Source organism: Pavona decussata, unplaced genomic scaffold (genome assembly GCF_977016875.1).
Source record: "Pavona decussata unplaced genomic scaffold, jaPavDecu1.1 SCAFFOLD_191, whole genome shotgun sequence".
NCBI lineage: Eukaryota > Metazoa > Cnidaria > Anthozoa > Scleractinia > Agariciidae > Pavona > Pavona decussata.
This window is the reverse complement of record NW_028145600.1, coordinates 136,844-151,159: the sequence shown is the minus strand read 5'-3', so window position 1 is coordinate 151,159 and position 14,316 is coordinate 136,844. Positions and strand designations below refer to the sequence as shown.

The window sequence follows — 14,316 nt, the reverse complement described above, 5'->3', positions numbered from 1 at the left end:
AAAACACAGCCCTTCAAAACTCAGTTTCTAGCAAAAACAATCAAAGTACATGTAACAGTACTCACAGTTCCTGAGTCACAAAGTGACCTTAGAATCTGCCCTCTTATGTTCTTTGTCTTGGTCGTTAGACCTCTGTACAGTGAGACACCAGACACACCAAGCAATGCCGCAACAGCTTTGATTTCTAAAATAAAGCACACAGGATTTTATATACAAATAAGAAATAATCACAAGGAGTAACCAGAAATGGAAGACTCAGTGCAGTCTGTCACTTTAACTGTTTTTATTTTATTGCTTTATTTTTTATAGAAAATACCTACCATTGTTTCCTTTGACATCAAGCTCTGGGCCATCGCCATCAACAAATTCCACATTACCAAGGAGCAGGATTGCCACTAAAATTCTCAAAACATCTAAAAATGGGATTCCCAGTGTGACAAGAGCAGTCTGACAAGAAAAGGCAAAAATGAAAAGAAGTACAGTAAATCTAAAGTGCTAAGAACAATACATTATTTATTAGTTTCTCCCATGTGGGTTTTTCAGAACTAATTTACAACAATACTAATTAACTAATTTGCTAATTTACAACTAATTACAACAATGTAATATATGAAAATAATAGAAAATATATTACAACAAGACAATAAAACTACTATATACAATAGGAAATAGCCTTATACGTCATGAAAATTGGAGGGTTTTCACGGTCTTCTTGAGATGGCTTATTGATGGTAAAGTAAATTTTTTATCTGATGGTCCAACTCATTGCAACATTTTGCAGCACAATAAAAAAAGGAATTTCGTGCCAGGGATGTTCCATACTTGCTCAGGTCCATATCATTAAACTGTCTAGTGGATACTACATGAATTTGAGAAGTGGGGAATAAAGATGCAAGTGGAGACATCAAGCCTGACAAGTGCTTTGCCACCAATACAGGATCAGGCTATCAGGTAAGCTGCTCTTGTTGTTTGTTTGTTTTTGTTGTTGGTGTTGCTGTTATTAATTTTTCTGCTTTTTTTGTTTCAAAATTGTTTGCTTCTTTGGTTTGAGTACAGATTAAGAATGTATACAAGACTTGCAAGAATGTGAACAATTTAAGGGAAAAAATATGATCCAATTCTGGAATAGTCTCTTATGCAGCTGTTATTGGGGTCAATCGTCACGCAACAAGTGGAAAAGTGTTGCAAGATGACCCTAATTATGCCTACATAGGATACTAATTTTGGAAAGGAAGCAATAAGGAAAAAACCCAACATGCAAATGACGACAAAGAACAAACAAAGGAACAGATGAATCAGTCAATTAATCACTGAACAAATTAATCAAATGAAAGAACAAATTAATTTATTTATTAATGATGATTAAAAAAGACATTCATCAGTAATTTTAGTGACTACATCTTGTATCAACATGTGAACGTACCCTCCACCTTTCAAATTTTGCTCTGTACTCTTCCTCGTCTTCGTTGTAAGGAATGGGACTTTTATTGAGGTATGACAGCAGATGAACACTGTATCCTTGGAGATGAAGCTTGACTATAAAGAAAGGGTGTCAACCAAATAGGAATGAGTCAAGCTTAATGAGGGAAAAACAATGACTCATCCCCTATCAGACACTTCATACATGTAATTCCACAGTTAAACCACAATGAACAAGTGGAGACAAGTCAGGACAAAATCTCAAAATGAATAAAATTACAACTGGTCAAATTTAAACATGCCTTGAAAGACAAATCAACCTCCCATGACAAGTGCTGTATAAGGTGGTTCTAAGTTTCAATTCTGTGGATGAAATCCGAAAGTATGACCATTCAAACGAAAGCTACTGGGCAGTCAACAAGACACAACAGGAAGTGGTGGCCAATATTGATCCTTTCCATAATCTTTTAAACCACAATTTTTTTGTGATATAGGCATATTACACTGAAAATTTGTTTCAACCAATCAGAATTACTACCCATATCTAGGTAATAATTAAATCATCGGTACGGATATTGTTCATGATTAGACGTCGTTTTCACAGGGAGACCAGTGATAAACTGATAGCTGTACCTCTTTCCTCCTGTGTTACACCATATAACAGCTGGTAAAATATGTGATAATTCTTCTCATCGACAGGTGGACATGCAACTCTTGTCTGTTAAACAGAGCAAACAGCCTGTTAACCTTACAGGTGATCAACATCTACGGTGTTGCTTCAAAAAATAACCATACACCAACTCCCCCCCCCCCCCCCCCCCCACTCACCAAAGAAGGCTTAATTTTGCAAGATGGAGGATACCTTGTGTACATGTAGGTTTTTAAGTCCTCTTTAAATGCCCCTCCCTTTGTAGAGTAAACATTTCGTATCAATTTTCTTTACCTTATGCTGTTGTGAAGTTTCATAAAAGTTGTTTAAAAAAATCCAGTTTAGCTTCACACTTAGCTTCTCATTAAAAAAAATTGCCATTTGATAACCCTCGGACCCACCTCCCTATAACCCCAACCTCTGGTTTAAAAATCATCACCCTGGTAGATAACAAATTTAAACCGCAAGACATGTGTATGTGCAGCTCTCTAAGTGTGAGCAGCCAACAATTTGTCATTTATGTGTCACCAAGATCAATTCAAACCTATGCGTATTCAAATTTAACATTCCTATCTCCTCAACTTTCTAAATCCAAAGGTCTATCATACGAGTGTGAAAACAACTTTCAAATTCAATAAAAATCAAATCCCTGTAGAATAGTTTTCAGCAAGGCCAAGTAAGGTATCAGGTTGTCTGAGAAATGGCTCCCTGAACTTACAGAATCAAGAAGGTAGCACTGGATTTTTGTTCTTGACACTACACCATCAGACATGTGAAACTCAAATAGGTTACCCTAGAAGGAAAAACAAAAATTATACAATTCAAGCGGCAAATCGATCATGAGTTCATTTGTTATGATTTCAACTGCAGTGGTGGATCAAGAAATTTGAATGAGCTGGGGAACTGGATTTCAACAGACAAAAAATGGGGTGCTGTGTGACTCGGGGTCCTCCCATTGGTCTGCCACTAAGCTTGTAGGTCCAATTCGCAGTCTACAAACTATACACCTTGTTCCATTGTTTCTGTTATTTACATATAGGTACATGCACATTAATAATATTTTGATCTGTTTACACAAACACGGAGATAACAACCACAGGAAAAGTGCCATCTGTGGCCAGGCAGCTCTCCTTACAGATGCTAGCACCTTCCCCCACTTCTGGCCCTCCACCACACTATACAGGAGACATCCATGATCTTGAATATTTGGCACTCAGCGTGTACCCATACAAAAGTTTCATCTAGTAAGTTCAGTCTAATATTATTACAAGGTCATTCATAAGACCATTGACCTTCTCATACAATTTTCTCCTTTTCTCAGTAAGTGGATTTTATTTCAGCTGGTAGCAGGTTTTAGACCTGAATACATCTTGTAGCTTAATAGCTTGACATCCAGTGGATAAAGCCCTATTCAGTGCACAATATTTACCCATTCCACAAACCTCAAATTAATTAATAATGCTTAAAAATTCGTTTATATCCTGAATAATAGAAATATCTAGTAGACAACTCTCCAAATTTTGAACAATCCATGAGTTCAGATATTCACTTAACAATATTATTTATATAAAATGTAGTACAACAATATACAATGTATTGATTATTTTATTCATTAATGAATTTTTAACATTTTGTGCATCTTAACTAGCAGGCAACATTTATCACTGTTTACACAAGGAAGTAATGATTGAATTCCAGTTTTAAGTAAAACTAAATGCATTCTATGCAATACATTTTTTTTTTCAATTATTGATTTAAAAGATACCATCAAGGAATTATGCAAATGATTCACACAGTTGTCAGCTGACAACAATAAGTCATTGTTGAATATTTACATAATTTCATTTTATTAATAATGAATGTTAATCTTATTAATATGAACAAAGAGGGCCTTGTTAGCTGGACAGGCAGGGCTCACAATTATTGAGCAACCTGAGTTGCATGAAAGTCAAAAGATTTGTCATATACCAATCACGAACCTCCACAAGAGTAGGATTAAGTACAGCTATAATTTATTTATTTTTTTATTTAGCTTCGCCTAACTAAAATACAAACAGAATGGAAACAAACAATAGAAACAAAAAAAATACCAAAGATATAATAATTAGGCAGGGAGACTACTACAGCGTAGCCAATTACAGCGCATCCCTAGTTAATTATTTATACAAAAAAAACATGCTTAACAACTAAAACTACTAATATGTAAGCATAAAACTTGAGAGGAGACAAGGCGGGAGACCAAATTGCTAGAAGCAGCACGTTGGCGGGCATAGGAGAGACCTCACTGTGTTACACCTAGGACAGATTGTTCTCCAAGTTCTAATGTCATCAGCGTCGTACAAGTTCAAAGCCTTTTTATAATATTGAAGTAATAAAGTTTTGAATAAAGCTAAAGAGATGTGACTTGTGCGTAGCTCAGCGGGAAAAACAATTTCCATGTGCGGCACGCGCGTATGAAAAATGAACGTTGATAAGTAAGAGTTCTACTTCGGTTAGGAATATAAGTAATAGTTCTACTTCTCGATGTCCTAGTAGATCTCGTAAATTGTCTAGTTACAGGTAGAGCTTCACTGTCTATGAAAACTAAGTTATTAACAGCTTTGCAAGTGAGGTAAGTAAATCTTACAATTCTGGAGGAGTTTGAGTTTGTAGCTGTCTTAGCATTCCCAAGAGACTGGAGCACAGTGATAGAGGCTAGAAAATGCTGTAAAAAAAATAATGAAAATAATAAATAGATGCTAGCATTGATGATTGGCAGATGAATAAATAAACAGCTGTTTAAAAATTATTTTATTCAGTTTTACAGGTATTTGAACTAACAGCAGAGTGCAGCCCAAAAATTTTCAAGCATGATTTGCCATCTATGATTCATCCACCACAATTTACCTATGATCAGACAATGGCACAGAAAATTCAACCATAAAATGAGCTTAATATAGACTGAGCAAATACTGACTTACTGAAAAAGACACATGTACTGTAAGATCCAAAAAGAACAAGATCAGGATATTTCTGCTATCATAGGAGGTGGGGGGGGGGGGGGGGAATCCATGGTGAAACTTTTGAAACATTCTCAAGGTTCTTTGAAGATCGCCATAACAATCCTATAGGACCTTGAGTGGGATCCTTAAGCCTCTGCACTTCTAATACTCAAAGATCTCCAAGGATCTTCCACTGTAATCTCCAAACAAAAAACCTTGAAGCCCCTCCCAACTTCCTCCTAGTTTCTCCACAGTTACTGTTGGATCATGCCTTTCTGATCCAATAGGATCCTTCAAGAAGCCTGGTAACATTTTACAAGATCCTATACGATGATTGCCGTGTAACATCCTGTAGGATTTTAAAAGACCTTAAACAAAACTAAAGGCTCTAGTGAAGAATTGTACCAGGAAGTCAGATACACCACAATGAAAGAAACCCCTAAACACTTGCCCAGTGTTTGCAAATACAACAGTTTTTGTTTGCTAATCCTTGATCCAGAATGTTAAATTGGTAAGGTTTTCACTGAGGAAAACACCAAGTCTGTTTCCATAATGGCTAAAAATAGAATGATGTGTAAACAAACCTTGCAGATATCAGAATCCAGACCTCCCCCTGTCTGTTCTAGCAGATGTTGTACAAGGGCCTGGGCTGTGAATGTTTTTCCACTTCCTCCACTGCCACTGAAAATTTCAAACAAAGAAAGATTTACTACTGACAATAATCGTTAGTAGTATATCCTATTATAATTGAAGTTTTACCTGCACATGAAACCTTTCCACAGCTCTCTGCCAAGTTACAGTTATCTGAAGAATCTCCTTGTTTATTGAACTCCTCATTTAATATTTAAAATTTAATATTTAATATTTAATATTTAAAATTTAAAATTTAAAATTCAAAATTTAAAATTTAATATTTAATATTAATTATTTAATATTTAATATTTAACATTTAATATTTCATATTTAATGTGAGAAATGAAGATTTACATCAGAGCTTCCACCCAAAACAGTCTTGAAAGGAACTTATTAACAATTAAGGTCACACAAGAGACAAGGTGGCCTATATGACCTTGTTTTAGTACCATGAAGCAGCTAGGATTGGTTGCTACTCCCCCCTGAATGGGATGCTAATCTATCGCAGGGTTACCCCCAAGCAGTATGTCACATGTACCCATTTATGCACCTGGGTGAAGAGAGACAATTAATAATAATGGAGCAAAGTTTCTTGTCTAAGGGAATAACACACCGACAGAGCCTCAATCCACCAACTTTCAACACTAACCACTACACTGTTGCACTTGCACCACACAAAGAAATACAGACAACAAAAAGCATGACTTGCATACCTCAATACAATAACCTGTGGAGCACCAGAGGAGGCCAACTTCCTTGTAACAGTTTGTATGATTGTTTGCAGCTGTTGATTGGGCATGAGACCTGTCTTTGACTGAATTTGGTCAAATGAATTCAGAGCAATCAACACAGGACCCAAGCTGGTCTGAAAGTAAAAGTATTAAAGTCTTAAATTACATGTAAATCATCATTGAATGTCTCTCTTCTAATCAGTTGTTAGGTTTTACACACTCCTTTCAACCCTATGCACAAGCTCTATGCCTTAAGGAGTTTTAGGAGTTTGTTGAGAAGACCTTGGTGATTTCTTGGTCAAAAAAAAAAAATGTTGATTGCGCGTCAAAATGAACTTGGATGCAAAATAACTTTTAAAATACTATTTTGTATTGATTAATAAGCAGATGAAACACCTATTGTTATTGTACTAACATAATTCTCTCCTGCTGCACTCCTTTGCTGTAGCACTCTGATGACGGCATCCTCTGTGATAGGTCCAGTAACATGAACTAAGTCATCTGGTGGAAGACTGGTTATGTTTCCATCCACGGAATTTGATGGCATACCTCTGGTCTTGACTGGGAAAAGAAACATTTCAAGTACACTTCAATAACAGAATAGAAAATTAGTAGTTACCTAATTAATACAACCACACATCTTCTAACAGTTAATAATAATAATAATAATAATAATAATAATAATAAATATATAATAATAATAATTTATGATACTAATCATAGTGCTAATTCCATTTAACCCATTAAGCACTTTCTAATTACAAAACTTTTTGCTACAAAGAACAGACATAAATTTATTTACACATTACAATAATTATGAATAAAAATTAAAAAGCTAGTTTTTAAAACTAATTAAGGGGAGTGAACACAGTAGCAAAGGATTCAGGAAAAAGGATGTTCAGTCCCCAAGCCCTCTCCCCTTCCTTTGCACTAGTAGGTTTTAAAACTAATTAAGGGGAGTGAACACAGTACCAAAGGATTCAGGAAAAAGGATGTTCAGTCCCCAAGCCCTCTCCCCTTCCTTTGCACTATCTAGACAAGAAAAACAACGTTTCTGTAATGTCGAGAAGACAGAGAACAGAGGCAGAAACTTAAAGCTACAAACATATCAGCAGAGAAGAGGTACTTGCGCTGAAGATTTGGATCCCTGGCGCAGTTACCATTCTCCCCTCATAGTCTAGATACTGGGGTGCTTAATGTACATGTACACTGTTGTTATTAGGAAAGGTTGGTGGTCTTTTTGTGTTCTATGTTTGAAGCAGCGTGGCCAGGTGGTTAGGGCATCAGACTTGTAATTCAGAGGTCCCAGGTTCACCTAGAGTTCTCTGTGGTCCAGAATTCAACCCCTCTCCCGCACTTATAGCTAGCTGGTCCACCTCCTGCCAGCAGGATTCTAAACCATGTTATGTTGTATTTGATCTATTTCTTTCTTCCTGTTTATTACATCTCTCAGTTAGTACATGCAGTGTGATTGGTCAATTTGAAAGTTTTCCTTTAGTGCGCACCCAATTAACCTCAGAGATAAAATAAATATCTTACTGAACTTGTTTTCTCGGTTCATACTGTAAGTTACGGATCCTTGTTTTTCCCATTGATTTACGGCCCATGTGCTTCGTGCCTGGGCCTTAAATCAATGGGAAAAAACTGGGTCCATCACTTTCAGTACGGACCTTAAACTTGGTTGGTAAAAGGTATATATAATACTTATTGAGGCTACCAAGAATGCAATGGATTCTTGATAAGTTTTTACCTTCTCTGTGATCCGTAAGTAGAATTCCATTCAGTCCAATGCCTGATTTTGCTGTCAGCAGGGATCTCAAACTCACCAGTTCAGCACTGAGTTTCTTAAAGTGCTCTTTGACTGCCGCTGCATCCTCTACAAAATGAGCAGTGTTATTTTCAGTTTACAGAAATTTGATCATTCTTAGTTCTTTTCCAGATATGAAAATCTTGAGTGATCCAAAACAGAAAAAAAAATGCACCCATTCCAGGCTGAGTGCAGGAGACCAGTTAAAAACAAAAGTCATGCTATAGCCCAGATCACAACCATATTAACTTTTAATTTGTGCTACTGGAACTCCCTCCCGCTCAATATTTGTGATACTTGGGACATTCAACTTCTATAAGTTTTGTCAGTGAAATGGCACTTTCACAGGTTTGGTGATTATTGGATTGATCAATCTTTCCCACGATTGGTTTTGAATAACCAATCAAAGAAAATCGCACATAAATAGCTTGGCAAAATATTTTCAAAACTGGTCACTCTTCCATGTGGGACATACAAGTGTACTAAACATGGTTGGCGAAGGACAGGAATTTCCTTTAAAAGAGTATTCTAAAACTATTTCAAACAGTAATCTCTGTATTTGGTTTTGCAAAGAACAGCTATAGCAGTTTTCTTAAGAAAAGCTTATCATAAAAAAAAACTTGTGAAAAACTTGTTATCTTAAAAGCTTGTGAAAATGCCACTGCACAAATACACTGTATGAGGCTTGGCTTTATGATAATAAGCTCCTGGCAGCATCAGAAGGTCACCAAAACTAAAAATAAGAAAGGAAGACAACTGAAGATCAGCTGCAGTAACTTAAAGCAAATAGTTTCAAACATTTATGAATGCTTCAGAATGCTTATGAGAATTTTTCAATTAGTCAGCCATCTCAAACTGTTTTATTGGGGCTAAATGATTACATGGCAAATTTCAGCGAGGCTGAAATTCACTCTGGCTTTAATTGTTAACAAATCCTCTTAGAAAAGAATTTGTAATAATATTAAATGAAGAAAGTTCCAGGCTGGATCGGAACTCAGCCCAGTGTGAAAGTTCCAGCTCAAACAGGGCTGGAACTTTCAGCACCGGTCAAACGGGCTGAAAAATCTCAAGTAAATACTGTCAAATCTAACCCCGGGCAAAAAAGTGAATTTGGGCTGCCGTGCAAAATCAATGTGAATTCAATAAACAATTTATCTTGATTTGATTTTACCCAACAAAAATTTCAATTGTGCCAAGGCAGAAATTCATCATAAATGTGCAGTTCCAGAAAATATCCACACTCTCCCCACGAAAGGTTTTTTGTTTTGCATCCCCCCTCCCCCAGGAAATTCAAGTTTAGCTTCATACTTTGCTTCTAAAACTTTGGCTTCTAAGACTCCCCTTCTCCTAGGATGATAACGATGACGTTCCATGGATGAAGGGGGGGGGGGGGGGGTTGGATTTATCTGGAACTGCATAATCTCAACTTCCCAACCAAGCCAAACTTTTAGCCCGGGTTGAAATTCGCCGAGTAGTCAGGCCCTTAGTAAGTCGAAAGCAGCGGTAACTAAGCACCAAAATCACCACTCAGCAGCTGCCAGTACACTGCGAGAGGGTTGATAATAAGGAGCCCATGTGATGGGATGTCCATTAAGGTGTAGTTTATACATTGTGAACTTAGATCTTTCTGGCACCAATTGGACTGTTAACAATAAAAGCTGTCTGTTGTACTTGAAGTTTCTGCCATGAGAGAGTGATCCATTTTGATAGACAAGTACTTTCCTTGTGTAATTTTCTATGGTACAACAGGGACTTGCAATGATAAAATATGTGACAAAAATTCAATTTCTCCCAAACTGCACTCAAAATTCTATGTTTACCCTTAGCTTCCTGGTGTTAGCTAGTTTTCTGATGCAGATCAGGCTTTCTACAAAAATAACTCTTTTGGATTATGACAATTAATTATTAAAAGCTACCATGAGTTGGGGCCATTTGACTTTTCACAGTTTGTGATCACAAGGCAATTATCACCCACTGCACTAACCACAAATCATTTTACAGTCTGTGAACTAAATTATTGATTGTATCATGTTCCCAGAAAAATAATGTTGCCTGCCCAAGGAAAACAAACAATTACAGAAAAACATCGCATTCCAAACCTAGTTTAATTTGAATTTATCACATCTGGGATAATTAAATTTCTCTTAATGGAACACTTAAGAGAGTTAATCAGAAGCAAAACTAAACACGAAACAGACAGCTCCAATCACCACAAAGGCCCATACAGACAAAAACACTTGAATTATGTACGTAATAGCATAATATACATGCAACTTCAGAAAATAGCCATTTACACACGGACATCTCTACGATCAACAAACCAGCCTTTGAGGAGGAAGATGTAAAACGATTTTTGCACCAAATTTATTTTAATTTTTGTTAAGAGAAACCCTCATGTTCTAAACAAAGCAAAAACTCAACTTTAGAGATCTTTCAGGGCAGCTTAGCATTGTTAATCGATTGTTTTCCGAAAGAATATGGAATGTCAACATTCTATTCGAATCATTCGGACGAAATTACTAAATCAAACCTTCCGCTATTAATTGAATATTTTCTCGGATTAAAATAATTCCTTTCGAATCAGTTAAATGTACACAAATATTTTTTCCATCCACTGCTACAACACTGGTCTCATCTACTATAATCTGCTCCTTAACTGTTACGGATAACCTGATTCTACAGCATCAATAAACATGGATAATACCAGTGCGCGCGAGCATATCTAAACTAGATTATTACTCACTGAGATTAGAAATTCCGATCTCACCGTGACTTGCAGAATGCTTTCCGTTGAAGCTTCTCGCAACAGGACTTGATAATAAATCGCTGTGTAACGTACCAAGCCTTTGTCCCAAACCAGTAAGCTCATTTAGCAAACGAGCGCCAAGATCAGCCTGGTCTGGTTTCAATTTCTCGCGATCTCGAGTTGATAAACCAACCGAAGCGCGCTTCCTGAGCTCTTTCAACTCCAAGCGTAGCTCCCCGTTCTCCTCTGCCAACTTCGATGTGAGTTTCTTCTCCTCTCTTACTTTCCTCGTATCTTCGTTGTGACAAGCTTGAAAACTTTTCAACATTTGCTCGTGAGTGCGTCTTTCGCCGGAAATTTCTTCACGCAAGTGTGTTAACTCGTCGCGAAGAACGGCGTTCTCTTTGCGAAGGTGCTCAAAATCGCTCAATTCCAGAGAGTTGGTATGCTTAGTAGCCATGCTGTGTGCAATGAGAACCTTTAGTGCACCAGATCAATCCAGAAACGAGAAAAAACGGGCAAATAAAGCCGACATTTCCTCCAACAAAACCACACACACATTTCACAGTTTGAAAGATTAGTTCACTACACGAACGCGGTTGTCGCTGACCAATCAGAACGCAGGATTTGTTTCCCGGGAGCAATGAAACCGACAACTTCTTTCATCACTTCCCCAGGCTCCCATCCCAGGAAAAAAGAAAAAGAAAATCGGAAAACTGCAAGGAAAAGTGAATAAGAGAAAAGAAAAACTAAAAGGGAAAAACTGCAACTAGGCGATATCTCTCTATCGGGAAAGTCGGTCACTTATCGCAGATGATAAGGAGCCAATAAGAATTTTTGCTTGCTCAGACCAGGGGCTAAAATTCTGCTAAAACAATCAGAACATAAAAAGGAAAGCATATCTGCAAATATATGCAAAACAATTTTGACATGGAAAAGTGTAACCGAGAAGGACCGGCTAGACTGGCATCAGGTTGCGAAGAGCTTGGCGTTGCACTGGGATTTGTGGGCCCAGGTTCTGTACTAGGTTGGATTCCATCAGGAATTGAACTAGGTTCAGTAGGGCTGTCTTTTGATATGGGTTTTGTTGGGGGTCTTTTTGAGTGATGTTTTGATCTAGGTTGAGTGGGGGTGGGTTTCGGACTGGATTTAGTTGAGCAGGGTTTAGGCGTTGCATCAATCAGGTTTGGTTTTGGACTGGGTTGAGTATGGGCAGATTTTGGACTAGGTGAAGCATGGCTTGGCTGTTGAGGGCTAGGCGTTGGAGATGGTTGATTATGGTGAGGTTTTGGATTAAGTAGAATAGTGCTGGGGTTCAAACTGGGGTGCAGGGTAGGACAAGGTTTGGGACTGGGATGGGTGGGGCTAGGTTTTGAACTGGGTTGGGTAGGGATGGGGTTAGATTTTGAACTGGGATGGGTGGGGTTAGAAATGGGACGGATGGGGTTAGATTTTGAACAGGGACGGGTGGGGTTAGATTTTGAACTGGGATGGGTGGGGTTAGAACTGGGACGGATGGGGTTAAGTTTTGAACTGGGACGGTTGGGGTTAGAACTGGGATGGGTGGGGTTAGATTTTGAACTGGGATGGGTGGGGTTAGAACTGGGACGGGTGGGGTTAAGTTTTGATCTGGAATGGGTGGGGTTAGAACTTGGATGGGTGGGGCTAGATTTTGAACTGGGATGGGTGGGGTTAGAACTGGGACGGATGGGGATAAGTTTTGAACTGGGACGGTTGGGGTTAGAACTGGGAGGGTTAGATTTTGAACTGGAATGAAGAAACAGACTCGGTTTTGGGGTGGATGAGGGTAAGGGAGGCCAATCAGCATTAGCACTTGAAAAGTCGGTGGCAGCTGGGGGAAGGTCAGGCTTAGGTTGAGGAACAGGTGAAGTTTTCATGCAGAAGTGGATCCATCTGACAAGGATATCATTGCCATTGTTAGTTAGGTGTATATTGTCATCCCTGTACACATTCCTGTTGTACAGGGACGACGGCAAATCATGGAGGAAAACACTGTCTGAAAAGGCTTCTTTGACCTGAAAATTAATAAGTGAGTTACCTACGCGCACTTGAGACTGATAATTATCGAATCGGGGCAAAATTGGAAAGAGGTGAATAGAAGCAGTTGGGCATTTTTGGTGAAGAATAAATAAAATTTCCATGACAGTTGCAGAAATGGTTGCTGCTGCTGTAGAAGAAAGGTTTTCAGTTCCACAGAGAAGGGAGATGTCAGTAACAGATGAAGGGAAAGGCATGTTGAGGGCTCTGTAAAGAATTGCTTCCACGGTGTCTCCAGGAATACCGGCATTCACCACTGTAGAAGCAAGAAAGTAGGTGGAATAAGTTGAACCATACCTTTCCAAAATTTTTGTGATTGAATCACCAACAAGAATTACCTTCTTGTCCTCTCTACACACGTCTGATATCCTTGCCATTTCCAAGGCTTTTCCATGCCTGCGTTTAGGCTGCAGCGGCTGTTCTTCGAACCTACAGTTGTTGGTTTTTTAGGAAAAAAAATCCATTTCGTTAACCGAAAAAAAAAGGAGGCACCTAACTCTATTGAGCTTAAAAGAGGTTTTTTTATATATTTAAAAAAATAAAAGAGGTTAAATGTATATTTGTCAGTGGCAATGAGCGAAGAAATACTATAAATATTAGTATTTACGTCTCGGGCGCAAGCTATAAAAGTTATGCAAGACTCAAAGGTATACTAAATAAACTCGATTTGTTGAACAGTTGGCGACAAAAACGTCGAGTGATAATGGGGTTCTCCCACATCTCGAACATACTTTTTGTGCCTTACTTGTAGTAGAATGCTTACTTTTCAGGATAGGTTATTTAAATAAAAGGAAACTCACCTTGAACTCATTCTTTTAACTTATTTGCGTAACCCTTCAGGGGAGAGAAACGCAGACATTTTTCAGAAAGAAGACGCCTCCAAAACAACAGGTTTTGAATACTTATTTAGCGTATTCATTTAACTAACGAAGTGTGGGAACAGAAAACATATTTGTCTTCAACATGACGAAACCAAAGGAAAAAAAATGAAGAGGATTAAAAAAATATTGCCATTTTACTTACCGAACGAACGAAACTGTCGCGGTGAATCTTGATTTTCCCGCCAAGCTCATTTTCGGACCGGATGTGACGTCAACTTTTGTTGGATGATTCAGATACAAAAAAAGTGCCAGGCGCTATGGAGTGTTCTCCCCCGCCCCTGTACAGCATATATACTTTTAGATGACGATGAAAATAATCACCCAAAATGAGGGCATTAATTTTGATCCAGATTATTTTGTGGCTGCAGGAAGGGTTTTTTTTTCTTTTTTTTAGATGAAGAATTCTTCAAA

The 14,316-nt window shown here is 37.9% G+C and overlaps 1 protein-coding gene and 1 long non-coding RNA gene across 4 annotated transcripts in view; one reads left to right on the top strand and one right to left on the bottom strand.

Moving 5' to 3' along the window:
- The window catches only part of LOC146462112 (myosin-IIIb-like), a 28,583-nt gene extending 16,756 nt beyond the window's left edge, over nt 1–11,827 (bottom strand). For 2 of the 3 annotated variants that reach the window (XR_014857210.1, XM_085085975.1), the window contains exons 1-11: nt 10,988–11,827; nt 8,164–8,289; nt 6,829–6,974; nt 6,396–6,547; nt 5,634–5,730; nt 4,695–4,772; nt 2,787–2,861; nt 2,053–2,137; nt 1,424–1,536; nt 321–447; nt 66–184 (exon numbers count right to left, since the gene is read on the bottom strand). Coding sequence is in view for 2 of the 3 variants with exons in the window: in XM_085085975.1 (XP_084942101.1) it covers nt 66–184; nt 321–447; nt 1,424–1,536; nt 2,053–2,137; nt 2,787–2,861; nt 4,695–4,772; nt 5,634–5,730; nt 6,396–6,547; nt 6,829–6,974; nt 8,164–8,289; nt 10,988–11,426 (1,557 nt within the window). In the remaining variant the exon portion in view is untranslated. The remainder of the gene's footprint in view (nt 1–65; nt 185–320; nt 448–1,423; nt 1,537–2,052; nt 2,138–2,786; nt 2,862–4,694; nt 4,773–5,633; nt 5,731–6,395; nt 6,548–6,828; nt 6,975–8,163; nt 8,290–10,987) is intronic. The other variant, XM_085085976.1, reaches the window with a different exon arrangement.
- Nucleotides 11,828–13,407: 1,580 nt separating this feature from the next.
- LOC146462111 (uncharacterized) lies at nt 13,408–13,830 on the top strand. The gene is made up of 2 exons (XR_014857217.1): nt 13,408–13,540; nt 13,572–13,830. It is a non-coding gene; the product is annotated as an uncharacterized LOC146462111 (long non-coding RNA).
- Nucleotides 13,831–14,316: the final 486 nt, after the last annotated feature.